The sequence below is a fragment of the Atheta coriaria genome, unplaced genomic scaffold (genome assembly GCF_025399875.1).
Source record: "Atheta coriaria isolate IRGN ID8LTWV9N9 unplaced genomic scaffold, Caltech_Dcor_3.1 hic_scaffold_62_pilon, whole genome shotgun sequence".
Lineage (NCBI taxonomy): Eukaryota > Metazoa > Arthropoda > Insecta > Coleoptera > Staphylinidae > Dalotia > Dalotia coriaria.
The window spans coordinates 43,264-58,222 of NW_027045504.1; the positions used below are offsets into that span (position 1 = coordinate 43,264).

The 14,959-nt window shown below is 34.5% G+C and overlaps 2 protein-coding genes and 1 pseudogene across 2 annotated transcripts; 1 reads left to right on the plus strand and 2 right to left on the minus strand.

The window, feature by feature from the left end:
• Window positions 1–8,030: 8,030 nt before the first annotated feature.
• LOC135802856 (uncharacterized) lies at window positions 8,031–9,316 on the minus strand. Its single transcript, XM_065316479.1, has 2 exons — window positions 9,105–9,316; window positions 8,031–9,023 (listed from the first exon to the last, which is right to left on the minus strand). The coding sequence occupies exons 1-2, from the start codon at window positions 9,186–9,188 to the stop codon at window positions 8,133–8,135; spliced, it is 975 nt and encodes a 324-aa protein (XP_065172551.1). The 5' UTR covers window positions 9,189–9,316; the 3' UTR covers window positions 8,031–8,132.
• Window positions 9,317–9,692: 376 nt separating this feature from the next.
• LOC135802857 (uncharacterized) lies at window positions 9,693–12,359 on the plus strand (annotated as a pseudogene).
• A 1,141-nt stretch (window positions 12,360–13,500) lies between these two features.
• LOC135802855 (meiosis-specific with OB domain-containing protein-like) lies at window positions 13,501–14,461 on the minus strand. Its single transcript, XM_065316478.1, has 4 exons — window positions 14,248–14,461; window positions 14,020–14,188; window positions 13,764–13,953; window positions 13,501–13,706 (listed from the first exon to the last, which is right to left on the minus strand). The coding sequence occupies exons 1-4, from the start codon at window positions 14,459–14,461 to the stop codon at window positions 13,539–13,541; spliced, it is 741 nt and encodes a 246-aa protein (XP_065172550.1). The 3' UTR covers window positions 13,501–13,538.
• Window positions 14,462–14,959: the final 498 nt, after the last annotated feature.

Here is a 14,959-nt window from a genome sequence, read left to right on the forward strand (position 1 = left end):
GCTGTATTTGAGGCGTCGGTGGTTAAACAAAAAGTTTTGGTGCGTTACTTAGCAAATCTTTACATTTTTGAACAGCTTGAAGACATTTTGTAAATGGTTGAACTATTCCTGCAAAATTTTGAATAAACCGACGATAATATCCCGTCAGTCCCAGAAATGACTTAATTTCTTTTGACCGTTTTTACAGGTTGGATAATTTTAGAATGGTGAATTTTTGAAGTTTGGTTTGATACCTTCCTGGTGTTATGGTATGACCTAAAAATTGAACTTCTTTTCTTAAAATTCGCATTTGTCCATTTGTAATTTTAAATTGAATTCACGTAATTTTTCAAAAATAAGGCGTACGTGAACTAAATGTGCATGCAAGGATTTTGAGAAGACGACGATGTCGTAGGTTATATTTTATTGCGCCCTTCGTATAGTGAGAGGGGACTAGCAGATGTGAGGGCATCAAATCAAACCAGGAAGCACCTGTTTTTCTTAAACCTTCCATCGAACCTTCAAAATTCCTCCCTCTCAAACCCACTTTTAAGCCAGTTATAGTAGTATGATTCATGCGGTTTTCAGAACTTATCTGAACATGAACGAACATGTTTGAATTTTCAATATTGCACGTATTTTATTAAATTTTTTTGTGTACGTGCTCTACCGCAATTCAATTAACTTTATGAAACTCAGCATCCACTTCCATTATTGTCACATAGACTTGATTGTCTGGACTTGAGTAGAACAAAAAACAGAGGAGTGAATTAACATGACGGAAAGTAAAGTGCAAAAGGTTGACGTATGTAGGCATCATAGGGGGAATTCTTTGTTGTTAAAAGTAAGCAATACTTTCTTATGAAGAGTGTTTATGTTTGGTAATCAATCAAAATGTGAACTGGTTCGCATTGGATGGTAAGACTTTACAATTTTTCTTTTACTTATACGTCAAAGTCCAGGTAACACGCACAGGTTTCTGTTTCGTTTGATAATAACTTAATATACGCTACATTGCTCACGTCATAATAAGCGGACGTCATACAAAGCGTTTTGTGAAATGAAAACCCTTTTTATGTAAATATGTACATATACATACATATTACCTAAATCAAAATCAAAATTGCACGTAATCAGCAATACTATAACACATACAAGTGTATTTTACTGCAAGTAATCTGTTATTTTGGTCCGGCTTTTGTTTTTCATTTAATTAATTTTCTTGTGATTTTCGAAGCCTCTTCGGTTTCTAAAACATTTGAATTGAACGATTGCTTAATACGGTTCTTGTTTTTTTAAAGTACGATTAACGAAATGACCCAATGCCAAATTCGGATTAATGGAAATGGATTAAGTCGTGGTCAAGGTACTGCTGCCCGAATGCTTATATTTATTATTTAAGCATTTGGTCTTTCCGATAGTAAATACATAAAAGTAATTTGACAATCATAAAAGAAATGTAGCAATAAATATAAAAAGTTCGCCACGTGTCGAACGTCGTCGGGTATCAACGAACATTACCGGAGGTGTAAAGAATCATGTTGGTCATTATAACCGGACATAATCTGTTAAAAATGGGTCATAATAAGCGACATGTCACTGTAAGCGAAGTCATTATATCCGACTTTTTTATACAGAATTTGATATGAAAACCAAACTTAGTAGTGTTGTTACGTCATAATAACCGGTTGGTCAATATAAGCGGAGTCATAATAAACGGATTCTACTGTATAGTAAAATAAATGAAAATTTCTTAAAATTATAAACTTGTCAGTGAATTTGATCTAATTTGGCTTAGATTTATTGAAATTGTTTAGTTCTTAAATGGCAGTAAATTTAGTTATTTTGTTATTTATTGCTCATTTTTATTGTTAAGTAAGTGCAAAAAGATGAGAAATTTTAAAATATTAATTTCTATTACATCACTTCATTGAAAATTAATTTTGCGTTTATGTTGACAAAATGATAATAAATTTGCGGAAAAACCTTCACATGATAATTAATTATAGTTAGACACCATTCCAACAAACATCCGCTCTTAAAGCGTTGGTTAACTTTTTCCGACGGTTCTATCAATGGAAGCGCATTCCAACACGTTTGAGTTTGATCTGCCGCTGCCGGTATCCGTATAATTACTGTTTCATACCAGTAAATGGCCTAATAAGAATTTCACTTTCCAGCAATTAACAGCAATAATGGTTCGTCCTAAGAAAACAACACGTGAACGTACACGCATTGTGACCAATGTGAAATCTGTGTGTGCTGAAATTCTCGAACGTCTGAAACGTCTAGAAAAGAAGTTGAGTAAAATTGAAAGACAGCCACGGCGCAAATCGAAGGCATCAAGAGCACCAATTGATGATTTTGATGTGTATGATTATCAACCACCTGTGCCAGTTGAAGTTATAAGCACACCTAATACATCTGTATCAGGGAAGAAGCGGGATCCATTGATGTTTTTGCAAGATATTCTCAATCAAGCAGATGCGGAGTTACAGCAAATACAGGATGTTAAAACATGGTTACAATGAAGTAGATTGTAGATTGTAGTAGATTATTCTTTATTTATTATTATTATATATTTATATATTTTAATAACATTGTAGTTTCTATAGAAATAAAAAAATAAAAGTCAAGATTGGGATGGTGATGATTAAATACAGATACATTCCTTTGAATTATTATTTAATAGCTAATGGTAAAAAGTGGCTTTCGAATGCATATGTGGGATCCTCAAATGGCACAACTTGTAGATGTATGTAATAATCAATATATTTAAATTTAAGATATATTCAATTTAATCGCACTTTTAATCTAAAGGAAGAGTTTTTTTTAGAATCTCACTACTGTATATTTTTAATATAAATCTTCTTTTTAGTGATTCTTTGTTACTGTCATCATGCCTATTTTTAGCTACCACGTGGCTAAACATGTTCCTCGTAATACAATCACAACAAAAATGTTAATTTAATGTGCAATGAATGGACTAGGATGAATATTTGAAAATCTACTGGATAAATATTTACAAAATGCGTCGAAATTTGTGTGAACCTAAGAATTATGTTTATTTTTACGAAAAATATATTAAATTGCACCTTTTTCTTTCGTTTATCTTTTTTAACTGACTTCTTTCTTACCATTTATTAATTCTCTTTGAATCTGCATTTTTAGTTGAAGTATCTTTTCGAAAATCACTATTATAAATTCACAAGCGAAATTAAAATGTTTCGAAACAAAGTGTTAACAAATAAAAAGCATAAAATAATTCGAATATCCAGAAAATGAACACAAATTCCCTTCGAATCTTAGAAAACTGCAGTTATTGATCAACTCTAAACTTGATATTTAGACGACAAAACTACAAAGCTTTCATCAAAGCAAATAAAATAACTAATTACTGTCAGATGTAATCAGAACTATTTGAAATTAACTAGAGTGATTGTGACTTAGCTTTCCGTCGCTTGCTAATTTTTAAAATTAACAATTCAAAGTCCTGTATATATAAATGAAGTTCCTTAGAATGTACAAACTACGAAATCGTTGCATTTACATTTACAAACGAAAATAAATAACTTCGACACGGAGCATCGTATTTTTCATCGGATTCCAATGCCTTATAATCCAGATTAGTTACTAGCGGTGTACTTACTGGCTTAAGCCTTATCGGGTGCCTAATGTATTTAATGGTATGTACAAGACCCGATCTAACTCTTGCTATAAGTATTTTGAGTCGATATATGAATAAAAATAACCAAGAACTTTGGCAATGCTTAAAACGAGTACTTAGATATCTACAAGGTACAATAAAATTAAAATTAAAAGCGCGTACACAGGAACATATAAAATATACTTACAGGGTTTGTTGACTCTGGATTGGGGAGGAAATGAAATGAAAAATCCTTTGGACTTTAAATTCTAAAAGAAGAAGTACAACGGGATATTTATTTAAGATATGATTGATGTGCAATAATGTATCAAAAAGAATCGAAAAGGAACAAATTGCATCGTTTTGAATATCAAAACGCAGGCTAATGTGGCATGACGTGCATGAAAATATCTTCAGCATTTCGGTAATTTTACGATTATTTTTGATGCATGTATTTAGGCAACTACAAATATGATAGAATAATAAAAATAAAAGTCATCTAGACAAAGTAAAACATAACGAAAATTGTGCCTACCGAGCGTACACAAGATAATAAAAATCTAAAATTTATTTAATGAATACATACAATATCCACGCTGTGTCAACAAATAATAAAATTTAGCAGTTTGTAAGTTTTACTTTTACAACAAAAAAAAATCTGATGTGATTAATTTGTTTGAGCGAACTCACACCCTTAACTAAAGCAAAACTAATTTAAATACGAAACAGTAGCAAATTCAGTAGCACAAATATCATCAAACCACATGGCATTAACGACCAACCCAAAAACAAAACGCCTGTAACAAGAATTCCACGTTAATAGTTTTAGCAACATGGGTCGGAAAGCACCCACAAGGAAAAAAAGGATGGTCTCACCTTCTAACACGTAAGTGTTTCTGTTAATTATTTCATTTCGCCCGACTGACCGGAATTAGAAGCATTTCAACCTCCCCTCTAAAGCAGCTAAGCCATTCGGATGGCACTGATTCGTGAGTAGTGCGCGTATTTTAGAAGTTAATCACGTCCCTCGTGAAATCACGTAGATAATTATATTTAATAATTATAGGTACACAGAAAAACAGTACATGAATATTTATAGTTCCGTTCAAATTTCAGAATAAGAATTAGCTTAGAAAATTTCCAAAAGTTACAATCAATATATTAACAGAAAGTGTGATCATTAATATGCAAAAGTATTCGATGTTTGTGAGACTTAAGCATTGAAAAGGAATAAAACATAAGTATCAATTAATTTGAAGATTTAATTAACTAAAACGATTAGAAAACGACTAGAAATGTATCTTAAAAGGTAAAGGAATTTCTTTTAAGCACGTGTATTAATTGTTCCATCAAATCAACGGAAACATAAACATTGATTCTGCTCTATACAAGAGCAAGTGATCTCTTTTATTTTATAATGTCCGGAGATCTTGTGATAATACACCTCCTAAAGCTGTATTTGAGGCGTCGGTGGTTAAACAAAAAGTTTTGGTGCGTTACTTAGCAAATCTTTACATTTTTGAACAGCTTGAAGACATTTTGTAAATGGTTGAACGACCTCTGCAAAATTTTGAATAACTGACGATAATATCCCGTCAGTCCCAGAAATGACTTAATTTCTTTTGACCGTTTTTGGAATTGATAATTTTGAATAGCGTGAATTTTGAAGGATTTATTTGATACCTTCTGCGTTAAGGATATGACCTAAAAATTGAACTTCTTTCTTAAAAAATTCGCCAGCATTTGTCCATTTGTAATTTTAAATTGAATTCACGTAATTTTTTCAAAAAAATAAGGCGTACGTGAACTAAATGTGCATGCAAGGATTTTGAGAAGACGACGATGTCGTAGGTTATATTTTATTATAGCCCTTCGTATAGTGGGGGATAGCAGATGTGAGGCATCAAATCAAACAGGAAGCACTCGTTTTCTTAAACCTTCCATCGAACCTTCCAAGAATTCCTCCCCGCCCTTTTAAGCGGATTATAGTAGTATGATTCATGCGGTTTTTCAGGAACTTATCTGAACATGAACGAACATGTTTGAATTTTCAATATTGCGCAATATTTTATTAAATTTTTATTGTACGTGCCTACCGCAATTCAATTAACATGAAACTCAGCATCCACTCCATTGTGTGTCACATGAACTTGATTGTCTGACTCTGAGTAGAACAAAAACAAGGAATTAACATGACGGAAAGTAAAGTGCAAAAGGTTGACGTATGTAGGCATCATAGGGAATTCCTTTGTTGTTAAAAGTAGCAATACTTTCTTATGAAGAATGTTTATGTTTGGTAAATCCAATCAAAATGTGAACTGGTTCTGCATTGATGGTAAGACTTTTAAGCAATTTTTCTTTACTCTATACGTCAAAAGTCCAGGTAAACACGCACAGGTTTCTGTTTCTGTTTTGATAATAACTTAACATTTGTTTTGATAATGGCAGAAATGTTAAGCAAATGGCAAAAGACGAAGAAGACGTTCAAAGGTTTTCCACTCATGTATTGGTTGTTATAAGGTGCGTAAAATTTCAGATGCGAAACAAAAATTTGCTTCCAATTAACTTGTTATCATTGCAAAATAAATATCTAGTGAATTTTATTAAAATTTACAAAGAAATCTTACTAGATATTTATTTTAATGAAATTATATTCATGTAAATCACATGGGTGTGAGCTGTGGACCTGGCCACGTTTCAACAAATTGCACATCCTGTATTTTATCTTCACCGCTTACAAACTACTATTACATATCTGTCTCCTGTATGCGACAACATTAATCAAAACTTAGCTTCAGCGTTCAAGACTTTGTGTTTCGATCACAGTTTTTGCGACTTGCCCAATCATCCGCCTCCCCGTCCATTTGCACCAATGCAGCACTTGGCTGATGTATAAACACCCGTCCGGAACACTTTGCACTCAACACTTTTATACTGTATTGTAGGTGCGGAAAAACTTTCCCACCCAGACCCAAGCCGTCGCGTCAAGCTTTCGACACGCTGCAGAGCGCCTCCTCCTACAAGGAGCTGAAGGACAAACTGACTAGCAACACACACGAACCAGGCACGACTTCAACTCACGCATCCCCAACTTGAATTTTGAGGACGACGGGGCAAGTGATGTCGGCCTTTAATGAGGATCTCGCGATGTGAGCGACCTCGGATGATATCTTCGATTATGATGAGCGCCGAATCGCGGCGTGGTGCGCTGCAAGATCGATACCGTGGACGAAACAAGTAGCAAATGTAATTTAATCCCCATCGAGCCCGAGTGCAGCAGTAGTCAGATCAGCGGTAAATGCCGTGAAGATGTCATCCAGTCAAGAATTGACCGATAGCCAGGCGAGTGAAGCTAGTATTTCGTGCGCGGATGAGAGCCGCTGGTGTTGAACGAGTAATTTAAAGTGTCATTGACCGAGGAGGCGGCGGCGGCATTCGATCGGGAATTCGAACAGCGCGCAACCGCGATGATATGCGCATCATGTGTATGACCAGCGCCGAAGAACGGCATTTTTCTGCACGGCAGCATCGGGCACATGTTGTTGCGTTATAAAATGCGCGATGCGCGTCTGACGAATTGCAAGCGGTGTCCGGTGTGCAACTGCAAGGTTAAGAATGTCGTCGCTTTTACGAGTTGAATCGAGTTGAATTTCGTAAGCAAAACTATTTTTTAGTTAGTGCTTTAATAGGGGTGCACATACAAGAAACAATTGAAAAAGCTATTTATTTTCGTGTGTAAATGTAAATGCAACGATTTCGTAGTTTGTACATTCTAAGGAACTTCATTTATATATACAGGACTTTGAATTGTTAATTTTAAAATTAGCAAGCGACGGAAAGCTAAGTCACAATCACTCTAGTTAATTTCAAATAGTTCTGATTACATCTGACAGTAATTAGTTATTTTATTTGCTTGATGAAAGCTTTGTAGTTTTGTCGTCTAAATATCAAGTTTAGAGTTGATCAATAATTGCAGTTTTCTAAGATCTGAAGGGAATTTGTGTTCATTTTCTGATATTCGAATTATTTTTATGCTTTTATTTGTTAACACTATGTTTCAAAACATTTTAATTTCGCTTGTGAATTTATAATACTGATTTCGAAAAAAGATACTCAACCAAAGATGCAGATTCACAAAGAGAATTCAATAAAATGGTAAGAAAGCAGCTTCGCTAAAAGTATAAACGAAAAGAAAAAAGGTGTGCAATTTAATATATTTTTCGTAAAAAATAAAACATAATTTTAGGTTCACACAAATTTCGACGCATTTTGTAAAATATTATTTATCCAGTAGATTTTCAAATATTCATCCTAGTCTATTCATTGCACATTAAATTAACATTTTTGTTGTGATTGTATTACGAGGAACATGTTTGGTCACTAGAGATGAAACATATAGAAATGAGTCAATCCGCCATATTAGGTGAAACGCCAATCAGAAGCGTGTGACGTCACGGTTTTGTAAACATCATTTTATCATTAGTAAATAAATCGTTCGAACTCGTTCTTAAACAGTTAACAAATCAGTGGAAAGAAAAAGTATATCCAGTGTTGTATGAAAGTACATTGTAATATGTAAATAAAATGCACAAATTATAATTTTATAGATATATTTAATAAGAGAGTCTTGTAAATTTATAAGAGCACATGCAATCACAATAACTTCATCAAGTGCTTTAACAAGATGTAAATTTACACATGCATGGGGTTTTAACATATTAAATTCCCTTAAACGTCTAATTACCCTTTCAATATGGATTCTTAAACTAGCTATCTGCTTGGTTTCTTTGACCTCGCCTTTAGACAACTTAGCTCCAGTGACAACACTTGGGGGTCGTACAAGTTTTATACCCTCCTTACGTAAGTATTGTTCGACATGTTTGAAACCTCTGTCTGCCATCACACACATACCAGGCTGTAGATACCTGATAAAATCACATGATTCAACCAAGCTTGTATCAGTTACTCTTCCTCCATAGCCACAGCAATCGGGTTTCATTGGTGATGTCAACTGGTTTACTAATTTCATTTCTGTCTGGACTGCTTTGCTTCTAAATTTTTTTCCAATGTATACTTGTACTGATTTATCAACCAATTTCGGCCGGGTTTTAGGCTCTTCTTGATGCTCTTCGATTGTGTGCAAAACTGAATGATCAGATGAACTGCCAGCGACTTCTAAACAAATTGTCGGTGTACTTTCCTCAGCTAAACCTTTTACACTATCTTCGATTAATATTTTCCGTTGCTTTTTAAGAACATAAGGACGCTCTGTTGAAGTTCGTTTTCTTCTGTCTGGTTGGCATTCAAATCTTGTGGGAGTACACCCTGACCTCATACGGACTTGTGAAACTGAACCCATCACATGATATTCCATATAATTTTCCATATCATTTGGTAACTGGAACAAAGTATTGTTAATCTCGACATTATAATTACAAGACTGAACACTATAACGATAGTAAATAAATCAAATACTTACATCAAAATAGTCTTCACAGAAATAAAGTACTGAATTTGGCGATATAATAACTGGGTCTCGTCTCGCCTTGCAAGATTTAGCCATGTATTTCTCACTTTTTTAGTTATTGGAACATTAATGAACAACTTATTCGGAGTCTTTATCGATGTATTATTACATTGAGGAACCGCACACCATCGATACACGTTAGAATCTCATCATCATTATAGCTCAAAATAATTAAAATAATATAGAAAATAAACTGATTAACATGCCAAGTGTCAAGTGTTTACGAAAGCGTGATCGTCACACACAGACGCTAATACTTATTCTAGTGTTTTTCTTTTGGCGCTAAGTTTAAATTGCATTATTTAAAATGTCAAATTTTCCATCAAAACCTTAATTTTTCCAAAAATAAAATTTATTTCGACTATTTTAAATGCCTAAAAATATCGTGGAGTAGTTTTTCAAAATTAGTCATCATGCCTATTGCATCGCACAATAAAGATGCAGTTTCACAGCGTGCTCTAGACGTGAAACAAATCAAAACAAACTCAAACACTTCTAATCTAATCGCGTACACACAAAATAATATTGAAAAAGTGTATCGTAGCGCCATCTATATTTCCACCACGTAATTAACACGTGTATGTCCAAACTAAAAAAAATCCAAATTATTTAAAATAAAGCTAGTGTGCGTATCAAAGCCAACTATAATTGTGACTCCTTTGAATTTACATCTCACTACCTCTGTGATTACATTGAAACAACGTAAGTTATTAACTTTCGTACCCAAGAGATACAAAAAGTTTCAATTTACCCCATGTTTTCCAGAGTTATAACCTTAAAGCAACAACACAAATAACTTATCAACATGACTGAAGTTAAAGAAGAGCTCAACATGCTGCAGTGTGTACCGCAATCTGATATTAAACAATCCACATCTCTACTGGAATCAGTCCGGTTCCTCATGAGTGAAGGAAAATCATCAAAAGCAGTAATTACATTCATCAACAAGCAAGTATCCAAAGGCATTTCTAAGGAGCAAGCATTTGAAATGCTGATTAAAATCATTCCTGATTGTAATCAAACTGTTCTTGATGAGAATGCTAAAACTTGGGTTACTTATGCAGTGCGGCGTAGAGATCACAGATTTTAGGTAATTTACAAGTTTTTCTAAAAATTTCGCTTAGTTGGTTGCCCATGTTACAAGAGTATTCTCTATTATTTTTGAACTTTTAAATTTCAGTGGAATTATATCACCGTTGCCATAGTAATCAAGAGTTTTACAAGTCTATTGTTACAAATTTACTTTCCAAAATTGTTGATACATGCATCTGGGCGCATCCTAAGTCTGCGGAAGCCCAACATGCTTTGAATTGTTTATATTTCACTATGAAATATTTCCCTTCTGCATGCATTGGTGACAAAAGAAGAATTGAAGAGTATGTGTTGCAATTTTTGGACTCTCCATCGAAAATTGTGACTATTGTTGAAGCAGCTAAATGTTACCATATTTTGAATCAGATAGGTGGCGCTGGTCCGAATGGCACCATACACATTAAAAACTTTCAGGATAATTTTGAAAAATTGTACAAAACTCTCAGTGTTTTGTATGATGCGATGTTTGAGAATATCAACGAGTTTCGCGACGCTCCCGAAGATATTACAAACGTTATCAAATTCAAAGATATTCCGCAGGATGGCAAACATTGTGATTTTCTTAATACAAATGTTACAGTAAGTTGCCTAACTTACTTTTATTTATATTCTACAATAATTTAATTTATAGAACTGATTATAAGCTTAAAAAGACAATTAAGCCCGAAATTCTGCTTGTAATTCAACGCGGTTTGGACATTCACAAATCGGTTATTCCATCAAAACATTCAACAACATCAAATTGATTTGCTGTTTTTATTGAAAGCACTCATTCAAAGCCTGCAAAGCAACTTTATGAGACATTCAACAATTAAAATGCTCTTTAGATACCTCGCCCGAGTCACCGACTGCACTTGTTACAATGTGAACAGGTAATATTCTTAGTTCTACCAATTTATCTTTGTTTTTATGTTAAATATTTTATTTAGTTTTTACAAGAGTACCATTTACGACGTCATCAATATTGGATGCAATGTTCCGACGAGCAAATCGATGCCAAAACCCTCGAGAAGCTCATCGAAATCATCATAAAAGATATCACTCCCAGTAAAGCAACACTGGAGTGCTGCAGGTATCATAAAACAGCGTCGTCAAACGAAATGACGCGATATTATATTTAACTCAAATGTGGTTGCAGATAAACGTGAACAATAACAGACAGTAAATCAAAGAGCACGAATAATAAAACGTCTACAACTAGTACAACCACAGCTACTGCGGCAAACGAGGAGAAAGATACACCGAGAGTTCAGCAGACTCAAGTCGCCAATTGTCAGTCTGCCCTGGGACTACTAGAGACACTGTTTAAATCTGTGCATTTAAACATTAAGAAAACAACTTGTACTGTAGGCATAACTTTTACAACTTTAAACTTTAGTTGTTTATATAAAAAATTTATTTTTACAGCAATTATTCCATATTATAACAAGTACTTTACTGGATATATCTGCAAATTATATTTGTTTACCATACACTGAACAAAAATCACGTCTTGGGCTTTATAAAGTGCTCGTTGCCATTTTTGATCAGCCCACGTACACGATCGATATTGACTTGGCAGTGAATATTCTTGCTTTGGCACAGGCCGGTGACGATTTTGAAATTACAAGCGTCTGCCAGCAAGGATTGAAAGCAATTGAAAAAATTGTGCATCCTATTCATGCCCCCATTGGTCAATTACAAACAATTACAGAAAATAATGAAGAACAGCAAGAAAAACAACCAGAATCCGGCGCGATTAAAGTTTTAAGTAACTATTTAATCCAATGCAATCAAAATGATGATGATGAATCATTGAAAGAAATCGATAACATCACTATTGATTCAAAAAGTGATAAATTAGATGAGACAGCTGAAAGTGTCAAAAGTTTACCTGTCGTGGAAATATCCGACAATGAAGCTGTTGAGGATTTATCAATCGTCTCCGATGTAACTGAAGAACCGGCTTCCAAAAAACGCAAAGCTGATAATCAAGAAGTTATTTACACGTTTGATATCTCTCAGGGTGAAGGTGAAGACCCATTGGATTCATTCGTGGATGAAGTTAATTAATGTTTCCTTTTTTCAATTAAAGTTTATAATTTACATAAATAAAGCGTGTGTGGATGTAGAAAATTTAGTTGTAAGCCTATTTCGAGTTGGGTGAGACGTAGGCTAACAAAAATCGTTCGGAGAGCATAATCGGCACGTAGAAAAAGTGCGTTGAGTCGTGACCGCGCAAGCATAACTCACTTTAGATCGGATTAACCGCACCCGGCTTCCTTCCTCCGGTGACACACTGGCCGGAGACGCATTAACTCCCAAAACGCTTAAATCTCGCTCAAAACTGATGCACACACAAAAAAAAAAACAACGAAAAATTAAATTTTTTTACTCCTAGAATAATATTTATTTACTTTTACTTGTCTGTATTATCAAATCCAAGTAGAAGTGTGGAAAAAATAATGCGATGTGCGTTTAAGTGGCTGGTGGTTGTGGCGTCGCCCCGAACAAGGTTGTAAATTAGGGATTTCGGGGGTTTTACGGCTATCTACCTAGGGCACTTGATTACCGAAAATGGAGTAAAACCAGATCCAAAGAAAATCGAATCAGTTGTAAATTATCCTTTAATTAAAAATGTTAAAGATCTTCAGTCATTTCTCGGATTTGTTGGTTATTATCGAAGATTCATCCCAAAATTCAGTGAACTAAGCCAACCATTATATCATTTAAATGCGTTCGAATAGCTTGGATAATCTGAAAATCGATCAGTATCAAGAGCAACGCATTAAATCCGACACGTCCTCACGTTACGAATACTACAAGATGGCGTATGCGGAGACTTTACATCGCTGGGGTTTATTGTATAATCGGGCTGAAGTACTAAAGTTTATGTGTACACAAACAGATGCCCCACGCGGTGTAGTGTTCCTAGCTGATTGCCAACATTGTTTACGTCCATCAATCCAATGTGGATGTGGCAATTGCAATAGAATTTCGTTGAACTGCGTGATTTGTCACGTGTCCGTACGGGGCAGCGCAAACTGTTGTCTTGTGTGCGGTCATGGCGGACATACAAAACACCTACAACAATGGTTTGCCACCCAGAACGTTTGCCCATCAGGATGCGGATGCAAATGTTTACTGCAAACGGCTGATATGTTCCACAAAGAGTAGTCACTATTTTGAATTATGAACATTTATGTTTCATTTTCTAAAGACGAATTTATTTTTATTTATTTACAAAACAGGGTATTTGTAATAGTCGAATATTAAATGTAGTTATTTATTTTTAAATGATTTTGAATTAAAAAGTTAATTTACCCCGTGAGCGCTCACATCCGCTCGTGTGCAGGTCAAAACTGTTATCATTGGTCTATCATTTTTTAACAGGATAACCAAACGCAATTCACAAAATTCCATTAGGTATTTCCACTTGATTCTCAATTTTTCTTCATCGGACATTGCAGAAAATTCACAAGGCTAAATATGTATGAACGTTGAAATCATTTATTTTTATATATTTACGTTTATACTTACACTGCAATTGAATACAGTTTTTGCGTTTTGTCCACTCAATCGACATTGAGTTAATGTACCGGTTCTATCCGATACTTCAATGCGTAAATCAAAGATTTTGTCAAGATCCATCACTTGGTTAGATGTATTGGACAAGCAAATTGCATTTTGACATTCTTCCAACTGGTTAGTCATACTTTTGCAAAGGGAACTATAATAATTTAATAAATTACTGCGCCCGCAATGGTTATAGAAAGATTTAATTGCATTAACTTACCAACGAGTACTGAATATTCTGGAGAGACCATCAATGTCTAGTTTGGTCACGTATGCGTATAAAATGACAGCAAATTGATTCTCTTCTACTCTAACTGACTTTGTATTACTAATTTGGTTCAATTTGAGTTGAATTTCACGTATTATCATTATCGTTTTGATAAAAGCCGCTATATTAAAAGATTTTAATACATAGTGTAACTAAAACGACATTATTGTGTTATCTTACGTTCTGGCATAACTCCAAGCAATTGATCCATAACTGCGGAAATGTGCAAATGCGCGTTCATTGCATAGTTTTTCAAGATATTGCCTTCTTTTCCTTCCGGATTCTCGGTGATAATAGTTTTCATTGATGGAGTACCTATTGCACTGTTGGAAAAGGTGTCGTATTGCACTTTACAATCTGTGATGAACAAAATTGTTTCTCTCGGCTTCCACATGTTTGCCCTTATTGTATCGTCAGCGTTTCAGAAAGTTATAGCCATTGCCGGATTAGTACTATCAAATACAGTCACTTTGCGCAATTGTTGCATACCATTCACCGTTCAATTACGTTTATGAATTTTAATTATGCGGCCTTGTGGGCTTGCAAATGTAACTTCTTATTGGGAGCTTCTCGTGCTTGCTCTGTTCTTATCCAATCAAGAAAAACGCAAATGAATAATACACACCTACACCGATACACTTATACATCTAGACGTATGGCGTAAATGGGTCAGACTGTTGGACGAGCCCAGATTTTGTGCATTTTCATCTTCGCTGAGCAATGGCCGGGGTTAGAGTTGACATGTTCATGACTTAACTCATGTTGAATAGATGAATAGATTGTAAATTTGATTTGTCGTGTTTATTTTTCTTTTAAGGAAAGTTAACAAGCTAAAATATGCAAATGTCTTAATAATAAAATGTGAATCTTTCCTTTTAGAAAGGTTTACAAA